A 21,793-nucleotide genomic window follows, 5' to 3' on the forward strand; every position below is an offset into this window, starting at 1 on the left:
ACCGAATAGTTATGACATAAAGGACGCATTTGGATGATTTTTTACGTGGTAGAATTATCGGCCGTCTGGAATGTGGGCGTACCCAATTGGAAGTATCAGACGAACTTGGAATTGCCCAGAGTGTCATCTCCAGGCTTTGGCAACGATTCCAACATGATGGTAAGGTGAGTAGACGTTACAGCACAGGTCGCCCCAGAGTTACAACGCCGAATGAGGACCGGTATTTGGCAGTTACTGCCAAAAGAAACAGGCGGATCACAGCCTCAGACCTGTCTCGTCAGCTCTCTTCAGCCACTGATACGACAGTTTCAAGGCAGACCGTGTACGGACGCTTACGGCAGATTGGTCTATATGCTCGTAGACCTGTCAGATGCGTTCCACTTACTGCAACTCACTGTCGCCTGCGGTTAGCCTGGAGTATAGAGCATGCATTGTGGACACCGCAACAGTGAGCTTGTGTGATGTTTTCCGAAGAGTCCAGGTTTAGCTCGCAGTCTGATTCTCGCCGGACGTTCATATGGAGAGCTCCAGGTACCCGTTACCACCAAGAAAACATCATTGAACGACGCCGTTACGGTGGTGCAGGAGTGCTCGTTTGGGGTGGAATTATTTTGGTTTCCAGAATTGACCTGCATGTTCAAATTGGAACCATGGTAAGCCGAATCTATCGGGACATCATTCTGGAACAACATGTACGTTTGTTTCGGGGCGCCATGGGCGCACAATTTGTGTTTATGGATGATAACGCCCGGCCTCACCGTGCAAACATCGTAAGCGAATGCCTTCAATCGGAGGATATCACCCGTATGGACTGGCCAGAATTCTCACCGGACTTGAATCCAGTAGAGCACGTGTGGGAGATACTTGGCCGACGATTTGCAGCTCGTCAACCTCCTCCTACATGTCTACCGGAACTTCGGAGAGCACTGCTTTTTGAGTGGTGTAATATCCCCCGATATCAGATCGATAATTTGATACTCAGCATGCCTAGGCGTTGTACGGACTGTATTGCATCGTCTAGGAGACATACAATGTATTAACAATCATACCAACCATGTAATATTGGTTTTTTGTAAATAGGCTTTTTTTTTGTGTGTGTGTGTGTATTTTGCTCCAGGGAGAAAAAATTGCTAATTTTTGTAATAATATCAAATATATAGCATCTTTTTTTGCTCTTTACCTTTTGTTTAATAAATAAGCTTTCCAAATAAGTCAAATTTGTTTTGCTTCTAACTTTCCTTTGCCCGATTTTGCATTATCCTTAATTTATGGACATGAGTGTAGAAAGTGCTACTTTATTTTTTGTCTTCCTATTATTTACAAAAGAATTACTCTCGCTATTCTATCTGATACTAATTGGTGGATGTCGCTATAGCAGCAGAATAGTATATTTCAAGTAGGGGTGAGCCAAATGAGTATTTTATTGCTATTTTGTGGCCTAAATTGGGCCATAAACGCAGAATTAGTATTGTAATTTTTAGCCTTTTGCGTCTAAAAGTCTTTCCAACAAGAATTTAAGATTTACAATTTTCAGCAGATAAGATATAATGTTATAAAACAAATGGTAATCGAAATAATGATCAATGTCTTCAAATGATAAAGAGCTGATGTTAAAAAGGTGTATGATCCCTTCGAATGTAGCGTCAGTCGTTGTCTGTAAGAATAAAGTATTGATCGGGTGCAACAGCAAAACGTTAAATCCGAAGGAAGGATTTCGATATCTTTCGATATCTTTGTGCTGATAGTTCGATGTGTGTTAGATTCCTGGCGAACGGGCTGGATACATTGGCATTTTCTAAGTTTCCATCATTCGTAACATTGATACGAATCAGCTTTCGTTAGAAATTGCCTTATAATTAACTCCTTCACATCCAATCCGCTAGACACGGCCCTACATTGAAACAACCAGAACCGCCCGAAAACGGCCGAGATTGTAACTTTCTTCCCTCCTCCTAAGGTATACAGTAGCAGGTGCAATTTTCCCAAATGCATTGTATCACTTTACTGCAGACAGCTTGTCCTAAGTAAGTTCTTATCTTTTGGTTGCTCGTGACATTTCGTTGTTGATTCTTTTGTGGTACAGTGGGCTTTTAAGCTTTAAATAAAAGAGCAGTTTAAAAATTTAAGGATTATATTTATTTTTAAACAATTTATTCCTTTCTATAAAAATAACGGAAATAAACAAAACCTCATTCGTGATCATAACAAAGCCGGAAAGGCTTGTTGGTCTGACCTTCAGAATAGTTTTATAAAGAACGGGGTCAAAGGCTAATGGAATCTTTGTTAGAAAGTACAAAGGATGTCATTGGAAATCTTCACACCTATTTTCTGCGTTAATGGACGTGGAGGGGAGGGAATTGCTATGAAACTGGAAAACTATTTCGGGCGGTCCGGTATTTTGAGGATATAGGTTAGCAAAGGGTCTGGATTTCAAAGAGTTAAATAAACCAAACCAAACTTGTGTGGCATTATAATAAAGTTCTCGAAGATACGAATGTAGCCACCGTCACCAAGGTAAATGTCATCCCACATAATGACTCTGCTATTATGGAAGCAGTGCTGTTTGATATTCTTAGTCGCTTGAAATCTCATGCCAGCATTTGCTCCCGAATGAAAATCTATCTGTCATGATTCTGCAAAGGAAATCTGGATTTGTGTCTGAGGAATACTGTGCTCCGAATCATATGCTATAGATATCATCGAAATCAGGCAATTGTGACTTTTAAATGGAATAAGGTTGGCGAAGGAATATGGTTGGCCTTCGTTCATGAAAACTAAATGCATGCAATTTCCTTTTCACTGTACTAACGGAATTCCAACTTTTGCTACACTTGCAAAATTTTTAACATGTAAAGTTTTAACTCGAAAGTGACCTGAACATAATCTTCTACTTACCATTTTGCTACTTCGAAATTATGTCCACAACTGCGAAATTACATAACGGTAAATTTTGAGAATAAATTATCCGGCAAATCCAGCCTTTCTAATTCACCTGGATTTTAGCATGTTCAAGGCAGGTTATCGTTCATACTGCGCCATCTCTGGAGCAAATCAAATAAATCCGCTTTTTAAAATTTTTTGTAATGTTCGTAATTAAATTAATGAAACTCGGAAGAAATAAAAGGAACCTGTTTATACCAATAGATAGGAACAAACAAACTGATATTGGCATGAATACTATATTTGCAAGTTGCTTACTATACTTCGGAAATATATTAAGTTTCATATCGTTTTCCTTTTATCATCATTTAAGAATCTGCATTTCATGGTTCTTTTTTGCAGGGCAAGGTAATGTATAAAATAAGATGTATAACTGATAAGTCAGCGGGATTGAGATCTGCACTGTGTAAATTTTAATATCGACTAGTTAAATCATAAATAAAATGTCATAATCTTGGAAGAGCTGTCGCTTAATAATGAAGTCCTATTTCTGCTCACTTTTAGTAATTCTGATGTGGAGGTACATGGTTTTGAACCATAGGCACTCCGAAACTTGCAAATCATTGGCGTTGGCATTAATAATGAAGTCTATAAATTTAAGTATGCAGAATTTATAGTCTATTTTAAAAGATTTTATGCATATGGATGATGTGATTCTTGGAAAGTTCTCCGAGTAAGACAGTTATCCTTTTACCCACAACGGCTCAAACAACTGAGAATACACCTTACTTTTACTTAATAAACCTAACTTTTAATATAAATAACACATTATCAAGAAGAGTAAACACGTTTTTGTTTTTACCCATAACAAATGGTTTAATTTAAAGTAAAAATAAAGAACTACCAACCAAAAAATTCAGAAACATTCTAAATAAACATATCCAAATTCTTACCTCAAAATATTAAGAATACACCAATGAAATTTTTGTGATATCTCGCATACAAAAAAAGTGTCAATATTTTGTTGCATGTCCTTTAGCTTTTAAGATCTCTTTCAGACGTCGTGGTACCGATTCGGCTAAACCTTTCGTCGTATCTGAAGATATTTTATACCCTTTTTCTTGCAACACTTGTTTTAAATACGCATTGTTTTTATTTTGTGTTTTTAGAACGCTGTTTCGAGTGTGACCCACAGGTATATTGATGTCTGGGGACTATGGTGGTGTATGTAACTGCTACTTCCAATGAAAAAAAGACCCCACACTTTGACGTTATGCACCATGTGTTTGGGATCATTGTAGTGGTGGAATATGAAATTTCCATCTAAATCTAACTTTTTAGCACTTTCTTTTAGATTATTGTGGAGTATATCTAAGTAAACCATATGATTCATAATGCCATCTATAAAAACTAAATTTCCTACCCCAGCTGGAAGAAATACAGCCGCCACGATGTTTAACTGTAGGATGTAAATTTTTCGGATCCAAAGCGGTGTTGGGCTTTCTGAATAGGGTGCGACGACCGTCACTGCCCAAAATGTGAATTTATTTTCATCAGTGAATATAACTTTTTTCCAAAATTTATTCATCTTCAGTTGATGAGTTTTTGCAAGCTCCAAACGTTTTTCCTTATTTTACAAGCTGATGAATGGTTTCTTTCTAAGCAACTCTACTTTTACATCCCAGCTTGCCTACTTACATTTCGCACAGTTTTCGCACTTACAATTCTGCCAATGATTTGAGAAGTTTCTGCAGCAGGTTTGAGTGCGCTTACTTTAGCATCAATCTTGATATCTTTCAAAATTTTCTTTTTGGCGCCATGATTTTCTGGACACAAATGTGACTTCTACCAACAAATTTAGCTATTTCACGATAAGATTTTCCTGTTTTGTATAATTTTAGTATGAAATCCTTACATCAAATACTGCTTTCTCTTCGACGGGCCATTTTTTGTTGAAAGGTGTGGCTTTAAGTTCATATAACAAACTTCATCCCAAAAGTGAAAAGGTTAAGATAAGATTACGCAACACTAGATTAAAATAAAAGTCACGTAGAAAATATGCAGTGGTAGTTAAACAGATTTTTTATTGGTGTATTCTCAATTTTTTTTAGTAAAAAATCAGCATATTTTTTTTTATAAAATGCTTCTGAAATTTTTCATTTTAGGATTTTTTCTTTGATTGTTCTTTGTTCTTACTTTAAACGAAATCAATTGTTATGAGTAAAAGTAAAAACATGTTTCCGTTTCTTGGTAATGTTTTATTTATATTGGAAGTTAGATTTAACAAATAAAAGTAAGATGTATTCCCAATTGTTTGAGCCACTGTATATCACTGATAGCGAAAAGATCGAAATTTTTTATTTTCAGTTTCCTATCTGCAACAGACCTCTTAAGATATGCCTTATAGATAGGACAGTATTCATCATCATTATCGGTAAAATCATATGTATATGTTCTTAACTGCAATCTAGAGAGTCCAAAAAAGGGTTTTCGCTATTTAAAATAGAAATTAAAAGAGTAAATTAGATTATAACCCAAATTTTATTTTATCATTGTACAGAACAATATTTGTCATCACTTAGTCATCAGTTTATCTTCGGATTTGTGGAACTGTTTGACCTCTCATAAAACCCATCAATAAGTTCGATAATATGTGTCCAGTCATTATTTCGGTATTGCTGCGATATCAATACGAATTCCATCTTTCAGTGATACTTGCGGTCTGCGTCTAAAGACTTCAATTTTTAAATAACCTAAGGAAAACATGCAGTTATGAGAAGAACATTTCCAGGCTGTAAAGTCTCTGAACACTGGTAGTTCGGTCCGAGGTTCGAATCCCATGTGTAACGTTTTAATACGAGCCAGTTTCCCTTAGAAAATCCTCCACAAAGGCCCTTCTGTGTAGTGCCTTAGGACGGAACACTTAAGTAATAATAACTATTATTTTGTAAGGTGAAAAAATAAAATTTGTAATAAGATCTATACTGGCATTTCTATTTCTGTTTAAAATTCGGGAAGACTTTTTTAATGGACACTGTATTTTTGTTACGCTTTCCTTTGGCTCCTTGATTTGTATTACTTTTATTTTGCGGCTTTATATTATATAGTGCATATTGTACCTTTCATTTTATTGTGTATTTTTTTATGTTGTTTTATGACACTTTCCTCGTGGTGTTTCGTCTGTTTATGTTGCAAAATAATTTTCACTTTATTTGCAGAGAGGAAATAAACCATTATTACAAAAGATTTTATTAAAGCAGTTGATGAAGGAATAATAATACTGAACACTGATTATTTCCTGTCGTATTTGATTTCCAAAATAAGTAGTAATTTTATGGCTATAAACTATGTTTCCTCCTCACGTGAAACATATGTTTCCTCCCTACGTGTAATGCGATAGCAAAAAATTATCTGTAAATTATGATCGAAAGCAATCTGCCGAAGTAGAAGTCAAAATAAGCTAAAATGATCGGGAAAGGTTGGCATACTTAGTATTATAATTTTTAATTGTTAGCGTGACATTTTCCAGGCTTGCTTGATATTAGTTTAAGTATTTTTTACTGGATAAAAAGCAAATTTTTTATCATTACAGGTACAGCATTGCTATTTTTGAATAAAATACCTACAGCTATTGTTATCAGCTACAGAGTTTTATTTCCATCGCTTTGGTTCATAGCTCTCATAGTTCCTCTTATACAGGTAAGAGAAAGAAAATCACTTAATTCTGTAAAATATATTACTTTAACAAGTTGTTTGTTTTAATGAAATATATAGGAATACATAAAATTTGAGTACGGTAGGCTCATGGTTAAACCAAAATCTGACTGAACTGAGAGAAATTAGATAATACAGGAAACACCATACAGAACATGAACATTTACAAAACATGAACACCATACAGAAAAAACAAAGTTTTTATATCTATATGTACTCTTGAATTTCCATAGGAATCAATGTAAAATAAAGATTAATGACTTAATTTTGATTACTTTTCAAGGTTGATCAACTTATTTTTAACAATGTCAATATATTTAAGATTTTATACAACTAAATTACGTAATGTTTTAGATAAAAGAAACTTAAAATATTAGGACATCCTCTGCTGTCACTGTTGTTACCCACCTCGCCTTTTTGCACTTACCATACATATTTTGCTTTATTCTTATGGTTTATGATAGCAATTTTTTAATTGTTTAGCAATAAATAAACTTTTTCCTAGAAACAGCTCGTGTAATCTGCAATCCGTTACTCTGGCTTAGCAGGAGCTGACTGTAATAAGAAATTTCATGTGCTAGAATTTTTTTATGTAACCTTCCTCGATCCATTTACCTAAGTAATTCCATTTTCGCTGTATTAGTTCTTTCGGCAGAAAAAGTTTTATCACAAATCACATGTATAACGTTATCGTTGTTTCCGATATGCAAGACAGTCATCTTGAACCATCAACATGAAACGTTTTCTGCACTAAAAGGAATATGGAAAATAGTTTGACAAGATGGCAGTGCTTGTAGAACAGTGTGCTAAGACATTGAAGTATGGTGACATTTTTGCTGAACAAAGGAGTAAAATCCAGCATATTTGTCGTAACAGTGTGAGAATTCAGTATGATGACAAATGTGAATCTTACATAAACGTATGAAAGGACTGAGATTAAAACCAGCCAGACTAGTGTAGAAGATTTTCCTCGCCTGGTTCCATCAGTAACGCGAAATGAAACAAGAAAACTGACATATCATAATCAAGAAAGTGACATCATTACTGGACGTTAACTTTGCTTCACATTATGACATGATGCATGACGAGATGGAGTTCATCAAAAGTGTCAGAAAGATATGAAAGGTCTTAATACTACCTGAAATGAAAGAAAGACTTGTCAGTGCTTGCTAAGAGCTCATACAGGCTGCTGGTAAAGCACAGCTACAGCGTATCATCATTACAGTCTGTTACTTTAAAACAGGAACTTCAAGGTTATTTTCCGCTGCCATGTTTGACTAGTAACCATAGAACGACAGTTGCAAAAAAAAAATGGTGGAGGTCTCTTAATTTTTTTTTCCTTCACTTCTGTTTAACGTGTTTCGTTTCATGAAGGCGGCCTCAAACGGCACGGAGAAAATAACTGGAAGAGGAGGCTCACAACGGCCTTGAAGTGTCTATTATTAAGTAGCAAATTATAAAAGTGAAAACTAATTAATTTCTGACTTATCTTCGGATGACGATCAGTTGACAGGTGATGCATGAGTGGCTGCGTACCTGTCGAAAAGAATTATTCTTGCGGCATCTACACACTTGAGGGCTGGTATGAATACACTGAATTAAGTAGGGACTGTGTTGAATTCCGATGTAATTATTACAGTATTTGGAATAATATTCTGCTAACAAAAAGAAATTCCGCATTTTCATTGAATACAGTACCACAAAATAAGACAAACGATAGCGTTTTTCACCGAAAGTGTGTTAAATCAGATGAGATCAATGAGAAAGTAAAATCTGCAATGAATTTTATTATACCTGTAGCTTTCAGTATTGCCCTGTGTAGTATGTACCTGAATCTGCAATGAATTTTATTATACCTGTAACTCTTAGTATTGCCCTCTGTGTAGTATGTAAATATATTTATCCATTAAACAAGGTAAGTAAATTACTGCTTTTCAAATTTTGCGTACAGTCGATCAAAATATCAGTCATCGCATACTCTGATTATTATATCGTTCACAAACAAATTTTAGAACAGCATCAGCTGAGATACTTTTTAATTTGAGGGATATGCTTAGTTCAAATATTAATTTAAGCACTGGAGATGTATTTTACCTCACTATCTCACCTAATTAAATCTAGCGAGTGAGCAGGTTTTCAAATTTAATTTACGTAACAGTTAATTTTATTTTGAAATAACCTTTCCTTTTGCTTTCAACCCAAGCTTTCTTGTCAGAATGATATTTCAGTTTCGCGCGTTGTGCAAAGTAGGGTAGAATTATACAGTCAAAGTTCTTTAATCCGGACCTCAAAGCTACAAACTTTCTGCGCATGCGCATATGGGTTTCGCATCAGCATAATATGTTTACGCATTTAATGTATAATGGACGGTATAAGCTAAGCTAAAATTATCTAATTATCAATCTCAGTTAATGTTGCAGATTACGTTGTTCCTTAATCTTCTAATTATATCCGGCTTATTATGTTTTGCAAACTGTTAGAGCAATTTTATAAAAGTAAGCTTGAACTTTCGATTATGTCAAAAAGAATTTCCGATTCTGGAGCTGCCAAAGGATCTACAAAGCGAAAGCATGCTTCGATGTCCATCAAACAAAAAGTGGAATTGCTGCAAAAAATGGATAAAGGCATATCCTTTGTTTCTCTAACCATTCCGAAATCTGTTTATCAATTTCAGGCTGCTCTGCGGGGGGGGGGACGTCGCGGCGCGCAATGAACTGGAAGTTGATCTGTCAGCACTATCCTTATCTTCAGGGCAGATGCTTTTATTTTATTTGACTTATATTTCCTTACTAAATGTAGTAGTCGGGTTCGTACCTAGAGGGGGGCAAGGGGGGCATCTGACCCCGGGCGCAGAATCCAAGGGGCGCCAAACTGATGTTACGACATTTTAGAATTAAATGTTTTCCATCCTTGGCAAGCAGAAGGGGGCGCGAAATCTTCAGTTGTCCCTGTGCGCTGAAAACCCTAGCTACGACTCTGGTAGTAGTTCATCTCGATGTACTCCGTCTTTGATATGATTTAAATCAAATTCCTCGTCATTATAAATATCACGAATACACATCAAATAGTTTTCTGGTTCCAATTTTCTATTTCGACTATGCGTAATGTATGCTTTACGCATGCGAGCGTTGAAAGAAATGTTTAATAAAGTAAACAAATAAATATTAAGCTTTTTTTTGTAAATTTTGATACCCTTTAGATCATAATTGCTCTTTATTTCATAAAATACGGTTTCATATTTTTAATTTTATAATTTCTGCATGCCATCTTACCAGATTTAAACTGATGATCTATAATCCGGAATCGCCGGATCCCGACGAGTCCGGATTAAAGACTTTTGACTGTACTATTTAAGCTGATGTTTAAATTACTTCAGACAGAGCATGTTCTGCTTTTCGGCCACGTTGTTTCGCTGATATTTAAGCTTGCCATTTTCCGGCAATGCATATTATTTACCAGTTTGTCTACGTCAGTAGTACAGCTAAGTGCTAGCATGCATTAATCATTTCTGTGCAGCTTCAGCTGATTATTTGACTTAGGCTAATTATAATTTTATATTTTATTGAGTTATAGCTATAAGTATTGGCTTAGTTTTGCAGGCATCAGGAATGCCGACTGTTAATATTTTCTTGAATTGAATAAAAGGGCCTTTTCACCCTTTGCATATATGTTCATTGATGCAGTTGAACTTAATGAATAGTCGCTTCAGAGTTTAAGTAAAGATCTAGCCAGCTAATTTAAAAATTAATTTAGCTAGAATCTTACAGTTCTATTAAATACATAAAGCAAATCTGTTACATGATTTGCAGTCTGCAATGAGTTTTATTGCAGTTATTAATGTTAGTTGACCTTATATTGTTTTTTAAATTATACAATATTAAAGAATTAAGATAAGTGTTTGTATATTTTTTATAATATGCTTTAATATAAAGAAAAGCGAGTTCCTTCATATTTTGTCATTAAAAATTCAGGTATAACTATAAATGTTATTTTTACATAGTAAATTTTAATAAAATATGCATACGTCTTTGGTTTTTATCCCAATATTCTTTCATGCTTTCAAGTTCTCAGACCAAATTATTAAGACTTTTATCCTTTTTTTACCAAAATTGAAAATAAGTAAACAAACAAAAAAAAAAAAAAAAAAAAAAAAAAAAAAAAAAAAAAAACCTGAAAGCTTTCAGATTTTATATTACGTCCAAAGGGTTGTTTGTTTCATTTGGGCTAAAAAGTAAAATTCATAAAGGCAGTATGGATGGAGACTTTTATATAGATATGATTTATTTTTAACGTTTATAAAATATAAAATTATATAATGCATTTAAAAGTTAACTTGTTATTAATTAATTACAAAGCAAATTACATTTATAAATACAATTTGATGTTGGTTTTTCCAACTTACATTGAATAGTTATATTAGTGAAAACAAGTTTGATTAGTAATTTGAATATATATATGAAAAAGTGAGTTATTTTCATATTTATATAAGGCATGCTGCATTTTACATATCGTCAGGTTTTAACCTGGTATGTCTTATATGATGGTCTTGTTGTCATTGACGAAGCTGACAATCTGTCTTACTTCCTGGAGACCGTCGAAATCCGTTAGGTAACCTCTGAGACCTTTACTATGGAGTAGGGCGGTGTTGGCTGGAGATCTAAGCGGCTTGGTGAGTGGGCATGAAGTGATGTAATGGACGGCATCTGCTGTGCTGGCGGGTGATCCACAACTGCACTTGACGTGTAAATGTAGAAACCTCTCTAAATATTGGGGGAACCTTCCATGATTGAAAAGGGCCTGAACCGTGTAGCGGTTCGAGTAAACTCTTAACAGCCCGACGATCGGGAAGATTGCGAAGGTGTATCTTCCAGCGTCCCCTTGTTCCCATCTTTCTTGCCATTGTGGCATGAAAGCCTCTTGGATGTGATGCTTGGCTGCTCTCGTGGAGATCGGAAGGGAGATATCAAAGTCTTGGCGAGATGTGGCGGCCTTTGCGAGAGTGTCTGCCCGTTCGTTCCCTCTTGTCCCTTGATGACCTCTTACCCAGTGAAGGGTGACTTGCTTAGTATTACTCAGAGTAGAGACAAGCTCTTTTAGGGATTGAATATGCCCTGGAATCTTGCCTGTCTTATTCATACTCTGTAGAACGCTCATACTGTCTGTGTAGATAGAGATCTTGTTAAAATCTGAACTGCTTGCCCAGAGGCTGCTTTCCTAAGCGCTAGGAATTGCGCTTGAAAAACTTTGGCATGATCGCTGACTCTGAAGTGATCTTGAAAAAATTCTTGACTATTGTGGAAAACTGCGAAAGCAGCGCCTACTCTTGTGTCGTCTTTAGACCCGTCGGTAAAGATCTCTAAACCTTGATCGGACGGGGGATGTTTGTCCCATCGGAAGTCTCTGAGGGAGGCTGGATGTAGGGAGGTTGTACTGAAGCATGGTTCTAAAAGTGTTTCTTCAAGGAGAATGGAACCCTCTAATGTCCCTGATTCTTTGAAGTGCAGAAGTCTGTATGTGACTCGCTCGAATTCCGCTTTGAGATCTAATGGGAGTGTGCCGGCTAGGATCTGGAGGGCGGCAGTTGAGGTGGTAATAAAAGCTTTTGTAATCTTTAACAGGGCGATCCTCTGGATTTGTTGTAGTTTTTCTCTTTATCTTACTGTGCCCTGCATCCATACGGGGCAGCCGTAGAGAATCATTCTTTCGACTCCCCTCAGGTACAGGTCTTTCATTAGTCTACCTTTTAAGTTCCATTTGGACTCTATTATTCGGTTTAAAGTATTTATTATCTTGCAAGTCTTGTTCCTTATATCTGATAGGTGGGGAACCCACGTTAGTTTGCTATCCAATAGAAAGCCGAGGTATATGAGAGTGCCCTGGTTCTTTAATGTTTGGACGTGCCATTTTATCCTGGAGGGACTGTTAATTATCTTGTTGCCCTTTGGAAAGATTATCATCTTAGTTTTATTTATGCTAAAATCTAGTTTATACTTTGAGCTCCACGCAGAAATGATGGAGAGAGCTTTCTCTGCTTTCCGTTCTATAATAAGTCTGTTACCCCCGTTAATTACTAAGATAAAGTCGTCAGCAGTAGCTTGAAGACTTGCTGTGTCTTCCAAATCTAATTCTGAAGCCGTATTAGCCATGATATTCCACAGGGTCGGGCCGATGTTAGACCCCTGTGGCGCTCCTCTTTGGTATGTGTGTGTGATGTGAACACCGTCTCTTTGGTAAGTTATAACTCTATCGTGAAGATAGCTGCTTATTAGCCTGTAGATATTCTTGGGGCACCTGAGTCTTATTAATTGCTCCTTTAGACTTGGCCACCAGAGCCTGTTAAAGGCCGAGGTGACGTCGAGAGCTATGACGCATGTGTGTAGCCCATTTGTTTTGTTCTCGTTGATGATCTTTTGTAGGTTCTCAAGGGCATCTATCGTGTTTTGACCTTTTCTAAATCCGTATTGTGCTTTGTGCAGTAGGTTATTTGAGTCTAAGTGATGTACTAGACGCTGTGTCAGAAGCTTATCGAGAACTTTGCCCCAGGCCGAGAGGAGGCAGATCGGCCTATAGGCGCTGGGGTCTTTGGGGTTCTTTCCTTCCTTTTTGAAGAGAACTAACTCTGCATTTTTCCATGCACGTGAAAAATATCCTGTATGAAGGCAGGCTTTGAATACTTGGGTTAAGAGATCCTCATTGGCTAGTCGCAATTCATCTACGAAGTCTACGATAAGCCTGTCCAACACTGGCGCTTTGCCTCTCTTTGTGCTTTCTATTGCTTTCCTTATCTCTATGTTCGTAAAGTCTACATCATGTGGAGTGTCTATGGGACTCGTTGCTTTCTGTCTGATTAGTCTGTGCTCATCCGTATCATTGACGCTTGGATCGTCGGGAAAGTGGAAACTTAGAATTTCTTTTAATGTATCTTCTATGGTGGAAGTTAGGGTGCCGCCAGCTTTTTGGATGGCACTTAGTTGGAGGGGACCTAATCTTTTGCCCTTGGCAATATCATAAAAAGTGCCAAAGGGGGATGTGATCTGTAGGCTTTGCCAAAATGCGTCACATGAAGCTCTTTTTGCTTTGGAAATTATTTTCTTATATTTAGCTTGTTCGATCTTATACTTAAGACGGAAATCTTTCCTTATTGAATCAGGAGGCCGGTGGTAACGGCGCCTTAGGGCTCGTACCTTCTTTCTTTGGATGTTTAATTCTTTTGTCCCCCATGGATTGCTTCTGAGTGGTGTCGGATTTGGCCTACTTGCGTTTTCTTCGTTGCGTCTTATATCTCCTGAATGAGGACGGTGGTGTCTTCCATTTGTTTGTCTATCTCTTTTATATTTCTTAATCTGCTGTCGCTGTTATTTTGAAATTTACTTTTTATCGTGTGTCTGAATTCTAGCCAGTCCACCTGGGAGAGTTTCATTTTAAGATTTAAGTTATGCAATTCTTCTATATTTGTTATTTCGTAGGTTATAAAATTATGATCACTTAGGTTTGCTTCTTCTATAACTTTCCAATTTATGATTGCTAATTGATTATGTCTTTTGAGAAGTGTCAGGTCGATCCAGGAAGTCCCTCTGGCTCCTGAGAATGTTGCGGGGGGGCTTTCCGGATCGTTTAAGATACTCATGTCTGTGGTAGCCAAGAAATCACATACCTTGAATCCTCTTGGATCTGGGTGATTTGGGCTCCATATTGAATGTTTAGAATTAAAAGTCCCCGCTGATGATGATGGGGATGTCTTTTTGATTCGTTATTTGACTTTGTGCTGAGAATTGGATCTATGTCTTGTGAAGGCGGACAATAGACCGATATCATAATGAATGGGGTACTCCCCTCTATCCTAATTACACATATTGACTCGTAGCTGTACAGTTTTAATGCTGGGATTCTGCAATCTGTTAAGATAATTGCTGCTTTTGCTCTATTTTTTGCGTAATACTTCTTATAGTGTAGTGGAAAACCACGCATTTGGTCGTCTTTTTTGTAGGGCTCTTGAATACATGCTATTTTTATACAACTATTTGTTTCTAAGTAGTCTCTTAAGTATGTAGTCGCACCCCTTGAGTGCTGAAGATTTATCTGAATTGCTGTGAAATTACTCATAATTTATTCTTTGCTTATAAACCTTTGTAATTCCTTAATGAAGCATGCGCAATGTTTACTTCTACTATTGTGGTTTGTTTCCAGTCCTGTTTCGAATTTTGTATTAACATTGTGGCAGTTAATACATTTAGGAGTTTGTTTGTTACACTCACTTTTGAAGTGCTCTTCTGATCCGTATCTTGAGCACCGAGGATATGCTGTACAGTTTTTTGCTGAATGGTTATAGCCTAAGCATTTTGTGCATTGAGAAACTTGAATGAATTCCCGGACACTATTCCTGGTCCACTGTATATTAATTTCCTTTGTCTTCATTATTGCTTTGAAGCTGGTAGGGTCTATAGAGGCTACCCAGTTATTACCGAATCTGCCTTTCATAGGAAAAAGTATTGCTATCTCAGCGTTTTCTATCCCTGGATTTTGAGTTAAGATTTTCTCTTTTATTAAGTCCTTATCAAGGTCTTTGTCTACGTTGTATATTACTATCCTAGGATTGACTTTAATTGGTCTTTTAGTCTCTACAATCTCTTTTAACTTAAGAGTTTTCTTTTATCGCGTCTTCCAGAATGTCTAGTTCCTCTTTCTTGTCTACTTTTATCAGAACCCCTCCTTTTCTTTCTTTTCTAACTGCTTTGACCCCGACTTTAAGGCGTGCTGGGTCTATGTTACTAACTACTTTTTCACGTACCTCTTCTGATGTCATGTCAGATTTGGGATAAACTATCGTGAAGTATTCTTGGGTGTTTTGTGCTCTCGTCTGTGATCTGGATCTCGATCTACCTCTTTGTGCCATGCTGGAATATGTGGGCTTTGCTATACTTGTAACGCCAGTTATATAGTCTTCTATCCATTTTGTATTCCCTAACTGTCCTTCTAAGTTTGCTATCTGCATGTTCCTTTTGGTAATTATATTAAGAACTTTAACAAAGTGCTCCTTTATCTTTTTTGTTACCTTTTTGTGTATGTCTGCGGAATTTAAGATTCCGTCTAACTCCGTCAAGTAACCTAAACTTGTAACTCTTGGACACTAAGATGATCTTCGTCGGACGTAGATCTCCTTCTACTTGCGTCTCTGTCTTTAATTCTGTGATATCCTGTTCTGTTTGTGGAGCTGCATCTGATGACGAATTTTTTTCTCGGCTGTCTTGCCTTTTAGACTTACTTGACAGACATCCTCTGTCTTTGCTTTTATGTCTTATGGACTGCCCTTCGCTGTCCTGACTTTGATACCCTTTTCGCTCCGTGTTTCGTGTTTTAGGCATACTCACTTTGTATCTGCACTGCGCAAGTATCCTTGTTTAAATTATATGAATAGTTAAAAATAAACAAAGTTTTGAATAATTGCTGAAGTCAGCGTGCAATGAAAATTTTATATTAAATGGCAACTATTATTTAAATTTCAAAGAATTAGTAAATCAACATTTTAACAGATTTAGAGGAACAATGGTATATTGCAATATAACTGTCTTATATAAAATTATAAGTTGAAAGAATATGAATTCAGGCAGGTGAAGAATAATTAAAATAATACAGGAGTATTAAAATTAATAACTGACATACTTTTCGATTACAAATATAAAATACAACAAGTAAATATAGGAAAATATTGAAAATACTTGATACAAATGTAATGTGTAAGCAACTTATCCTAATCTTTCAGGGTCTTTTAAAATGTTGTATAAGCAGGGTGTCTCAGTCCAACACTTCGAAAAACAGGTGGGAAAAATCCATATTACATCCAAAGTAGTAAAATTAATCCAAATAAGAGAGAAATTAAAGTTTCAGGAGCTGAAATGTTGAATTCAATATGAAATCCAACGCACTGTTGTTGATGAATTAAACGTTTTCAGCAAAGTCTAGAAATTCCTGAAAAAATCCAAAATAATTGTCGGATCCCTTGGAAAATGGTACCAAAATGCTCCTCCCAAGAAGGGCTCTTGAAAAAGTCCAATATATTCTAAATTACTTGAATTTTTCATCAGATAAGAAAATCTTATTGAGAGCAATAAAAATAGCCAGCCAACAGTTGAAACAACATTAGTCATCCCTGTTCATAGTAAGTGCTATGAACAAATAAATGAATAATAAATAATAATAAAAAAATCTTGATTAAACAAATATAAACTACATATTCAGTTCTGAATGGCGGAAATACATCATGTAGCTAAATATAATTGGAAATAATTTTGCTTTTAGGCTGCAAGACTTACGCGGATTGGAAGCAAATTACGTCAAATATCTTTCGAAATGAGAGTATTTGGTTACCAAGCTTGTTCTATGTTAGAACTTGACTCATTTGTACTGTTTGTAAATGGCGCAACTCTCAGGGTAAGTTATTTTTGCTCTGTTTTGTAGTTGTCCTTAGCATTAAAACATATTCAAATATCTGTACAATTTTGAAAAAGATGCTGATCAGCATTTATATAGAAAGTTTTATCATTAAGCCAGCATTTCTCCATCTGTGGTCTTCCTACATTTCTAAAAATCACAAAAAATTATCTGTAGCACACTATAGCTGAAAATATCACCATCTAGAAATTACATGTGGCAATCGTTTACCATGTTTTTCTCTCTCAAGAATGATATTTTATAAAAATTTATTGCTGGTTTATTTAAGGACATTTCGAGCTAGACTTAGTAACAAAAGAGAAATTTAAAGCATTATGACTATCGTTCTTCTTACCAGCATATATTCAAACATAGAACAGTCATGCAAGAATCGGAAGGCACATCCATATCATTAATGTGAGTATCAATACTTACTTTAATTTTAGTTAATAAGAAAAAGGGGTACTTTTCCGTTTTGCCGGTGCAAAGGATAAAGTCGCCAATAATGGTACAACTGATGCTAAACAGAATATCTTCGCTGGTAACTTTTACGCCTCATTTTCAAAACAAGTCGCAGCCATGTCTTATCAGATTTATCGTCTTTCAATACTGGCATACAATTACATAGATTTTTTACAAAGATAATTAAATTTTATGCCCCAAGACGATTCGCGGTAATTAAGTCAGTTAGGATGCAATCAAATCGCTCACCCGAAGGCGAAATGGAGAAAAGGCAAAATCAGGGTTAAATTCATCAATTCTAATAAGCATACACTAGCGAAGTAAAGCATTGCGGTTTTACATAATTTCTGAGTAAGCTATTCGTACGAATTGAAATTATTCTTGCATTTAAATATGCTTAAACTTGTATTCCAAATTAAGATTTAACTTGAAATTAATGTAGATAATTACTGAGAGAATTAATTAGATTTTTGTAGCGTAGTTTACGTGAGATGAGATCACTTGGGGTCACGTGATACGAACCGGCGAATCAGGATATTGAACCATGAAAGCATAGTAAATTCTTAAATTAATGCCTTTTTACAAATCTATTTCCTTTATTTATTGGATTTTTTGAAAATTTTAAACCATATTAAAATGTTTACGCCTTCAAAATAAAAAAAATTCTTACACCTAACATTTGTTAAAATTTTTTATGTGTATACTGTAATGTTGTCGCCAACAAAGTCTGCTTAGCGAGATTTGCGCCGGCGAAACGGAAAAGTACCGAAAAAGGTTATCTGAACTTTAATAATCTTGAATTACTAAAAAACGAATATAAATTTTCTTCTGTTAATTTAATTATTTAACACCAAACAATTAAATGCATTTTAATTGATTGGGTTTTAAAAATGTAAGCACACTGATAATAACATATGCTAAAAAAAATTATTGTTGAAGGGGGCGAGAATAATTGGCCCAGTGGTCGCCGCTTCAAAAAAATAAGAAATACAGCACTAAGCAGTATCTATATTTCTTCATTTACTCTTTCATTTCCAACAAAAATACATTTGCATTGTGCTTCAATCAAACTAATCTCTTGAAACTTGCTGCTGTATATACAGTCGATATGGCCTGCATGTATACGATATGTAAACTAATAATTACACATAGTTCCAAAATAAAGTTATATTAGATAAATGCACAGTTAAACGAGACATCATGATTGAATCCAAGCCAGTCTTTCCTTTTGTTTCAAATATAGAAATGCCAATTTTCCAGTTTCATAAATTATCTTATTAATAAAAATATTGTTATGTAAACATATGTATAATAATTACTAATTAGACATATCATTTTATGCAAACTAAGTAATAATATTTCAGACAATATATCTGTTCAATGTATTCAGTAATCTCCACATATCGAGAGAGTTCTAAACACATAGTGATAATAATTACTTATTTATTTTCATACTATGAAATTTGAAAAGGATCTGTTGAGATCATTAAAAAAAGTTTTCAATACAGTAAAACAGTATATATTATTTAGTTTACATATCTTTAGAATGATTTCCATAAAGAATTTTAAAAAAGCAAATGTTTTGGAATAAAAATTTCTTTCAACAGCTTATTTGAAATATCATCTACTACTTTTAAATTTATTCTTCTCTCAAAATGTTGCATGTAAATAAGCTGTGGATTGAATATTATGATTTGCACTTTCCGAAGAAAAATATTTCTATTAAGAATTTCAAAAACATTGTGAAATGCATGATACTTAAAAATTTCTATGTGCAAAAATAAGCAACATTACGAATTGGAAAGAGAAAAACCACCAATCATTATTTCTACATGGGAAAGGGAAAAAAAAAAAAAAAAAAAAAGTACATTCCATTTCTAATGTTTCTTAACTTAAATCGTTGTTAACAAGAGAAAATCTGGCGATGCAGAAATCAGTTGCAAAGTTTTTAAATACCTCAGTAGCAACAATAAATAAGAAAATAAACCAAGATTTACAACTTAGAAAAGCTAAAAAATACAATATTCACCAGCTTTTACGAGGCATTTAGCTCAACGCAAAACAATTTGTAGAACCTTGTATGAAAATTATTTAGCAGGAGATAAATGGAAATACATTGTGACTGATGATGAAGTATGGGTTTACCTAAATGACTTGGAAAAAAAAAAAAAAAAAAAAAAAAAAAAAAAAAAACCTGTTTACTATTGAAGACAAAGAGAAAAGAAGTGTATAAACCTAGTTCCTCTCAATACAAAAAAAAAAAAAAAAAAAAAGTTTCAGTAAGGGATTTATGATTGCCACAGAATTTTCTTACAGTTGGAAATTAAAATAAGATGAGGAGGGGGAAATATTAAAATCAACTCAACGTAATGTGAAGAGAAAAGTTTTATGTCCGATATTTACATAAAAAATTCAATTTCTTTATCCCAGTGACTTTCAAAGAGTGAAACTTCATCAAGACAAAGCAGAAATTCATACTTCAAAAAGTACTACTGCATATCTTGAAAAAATAAAGACGTATACAGGTATTGCATATATACCTTTAGAATGTATTGCTGTGAAGTCCCCTGATGTTTCACCTGACTATTTTACAGCTAGTCTCTTGATAAGTGCAAACCTAACACGCTTGATGGACACAGGAAAGTAATGGAAATGGGAATTTTAAGAAAAGCCCTCCTATCTTAGAAATCACGATGCAGGTTAATAGTACAGAATATTTAAAATAATACACTTTACAGTTTAAGCATTAATTAAAAGACCCCCCAAATCATTCTAAAAATGAGTAAACACTTTCTGTAACTATAACCACTGCTCTCCAGAAAATGTCAATCAATTATTAAAAAGATCAATCATCTGTCAGCATTTTAATAAATGCATTTTCAATATTATAAAAAATGCAGTTAAGTTTTCAAATTATATTTCTTGTGCTTATTGTTTTGTATAATATGAATTTGCACAACAAGCATTTTTTGAGAATCTAATGATTGTTTTAGAAGGTAATTATCCTGTATATGATAATTATTAAATTTCATATAATTATTTAGACCTTTCTTTTCATAGTCCAAGCTCTTTGGAGTCACTATCAGATCAGCAACAGTTATAATGACATTAGGACTATCAGTATTTGTGCTTCTCACTCTGATGGTGGTAGATCTTCTAACAGTTTCCGGATACAAAAAGTTCTTTTGACTGCTCCAGCTCTGAAGAAAAGATCTGGTATAGAAGTATGTAGAAAGAGAAGTTGTGATAAACACAGTGAGACAATTAAGTTATCAATATGAAGAAATTTATTATTTTGTCAATACATTAATGTCATAATAAATACATATATTAAATGAAGTTGAGTCTCATTAGGAATGCAAATTACAGACTTGCTCTTTGCCAAAGACCACTAATTAATAGGCCACTATGGTTATGGGAATCTTTTGATTTTAAAGTTTTGGTAAGACATTTATTTCCTATCTGGATGTCCGAGGTTTGATACTTATTTAGAATCCGCTATTTTGCACCCTCTCAAAATGAAATCAGTGAGTGTCAGACATTATTAAGCAACAGAGGCAACTTAAACTACACTGCTGATCGTTCTGTTACTTCCCTTTCTTATAAGTGTACAAGCTTATCTCCACGAGACTCTTGGCTTACTGTCAGAGGGCTACTGCAGTTTAAAATAATTTACACAAAAAAATATATATTTTAAAATTTGTTTTTCCATGTAATTGTTTGATAAAATATTTATTTTAGTTAACCGCTACATTTTCCTGATATTGCAAGCATTAATTTATATTTATGATACCTGTTGAATATTATTTTGTAATTTGCTTCAGGAATATTATGGATAATTTTAGTATTTATATCTTGGTGGTCATCGGTAATTAATTCTTGCACAGAAGCCCCATAATAAATTTTTATTTTGCACACACACATGTATAAATAAATATGCATATATATATGTGATAAAAACAAAGCCAGAAGTGAATGACCAGCAGAAACTTTGATACCATAGAAGTGTTGATACATAATGAATAGAAACTGGAGGCGAAGGCAGATTAAATATTTGTTTTTTATTTCAGCAAACATGTGCGACCACAAAAAAGTTGGCAATTAATTGTGCCTATTCCAAAAAGCTTACATTTTTGATAGATTTGCAGTAAAAAAGAAGGAGCAGACAGACTGCAGTCCAGCTAGGCCAAAGCGTAGAAAGCAATGTTCGTAATGTTCAGGATGAAATCTTAAGTCAGACTGAGTTAGTTTTCGGTCTTGATGCTTTTTGATTAGATTGTTACTACTTCTGTAAAATTACTGTTGGCTG

At 34.8% G+C, this 21,793-nt stretch overlaps 1 protein-coding gene across 2 annotated transcripts in view; it reads left to right on the forward strand.

The window, feature by feature from the left end:
• Positions 1–20,823, forward strand: part of GrlHz (Gustatory receptor-like Holozoa) — an 87,415-nt gene extending 66,592 nt beyond the window's left edge. For both annotated transcript variants that reach the window (XM_035352727.2, XM_035352726.1), the window contains exons 10-12: positions 6,473–6,579; positions 16,891–17,022; positions 20,545–20,823. In XM_035352727.2, coding sequence (XP_035208618.1) covers positions 6,473–6,579; positions 16,891–17,022; positions 20,545–20,673 — 368 coding nt within the window. In that variant the 3' untranslated portion in view covers positions 20,674–20,823. The remainder of the gene's footprint in view (positions 1–6,472; positions 6,580–16,890; positions 17,023–20,544) is intronic.
• The last annotated feature ends 970 nt before the right edge of the window (positions 20,824–21,793 follow it).

The sequence above is a fragment of the Stegodyphus dumicola genome, chromosome 6, assembly GCF_044657685.1.
Source record: "Stegodyphus dumicola isolate Sdum_Otavi_A_Nest chromosome 6, ASM4465768v1".
Lineage (NCBI taxonomy): Eukaryota > Metazoa > Arthropoda > Arachnida > Araneae > Eresidae > Stegodyphus > Stegodyphus dumicola.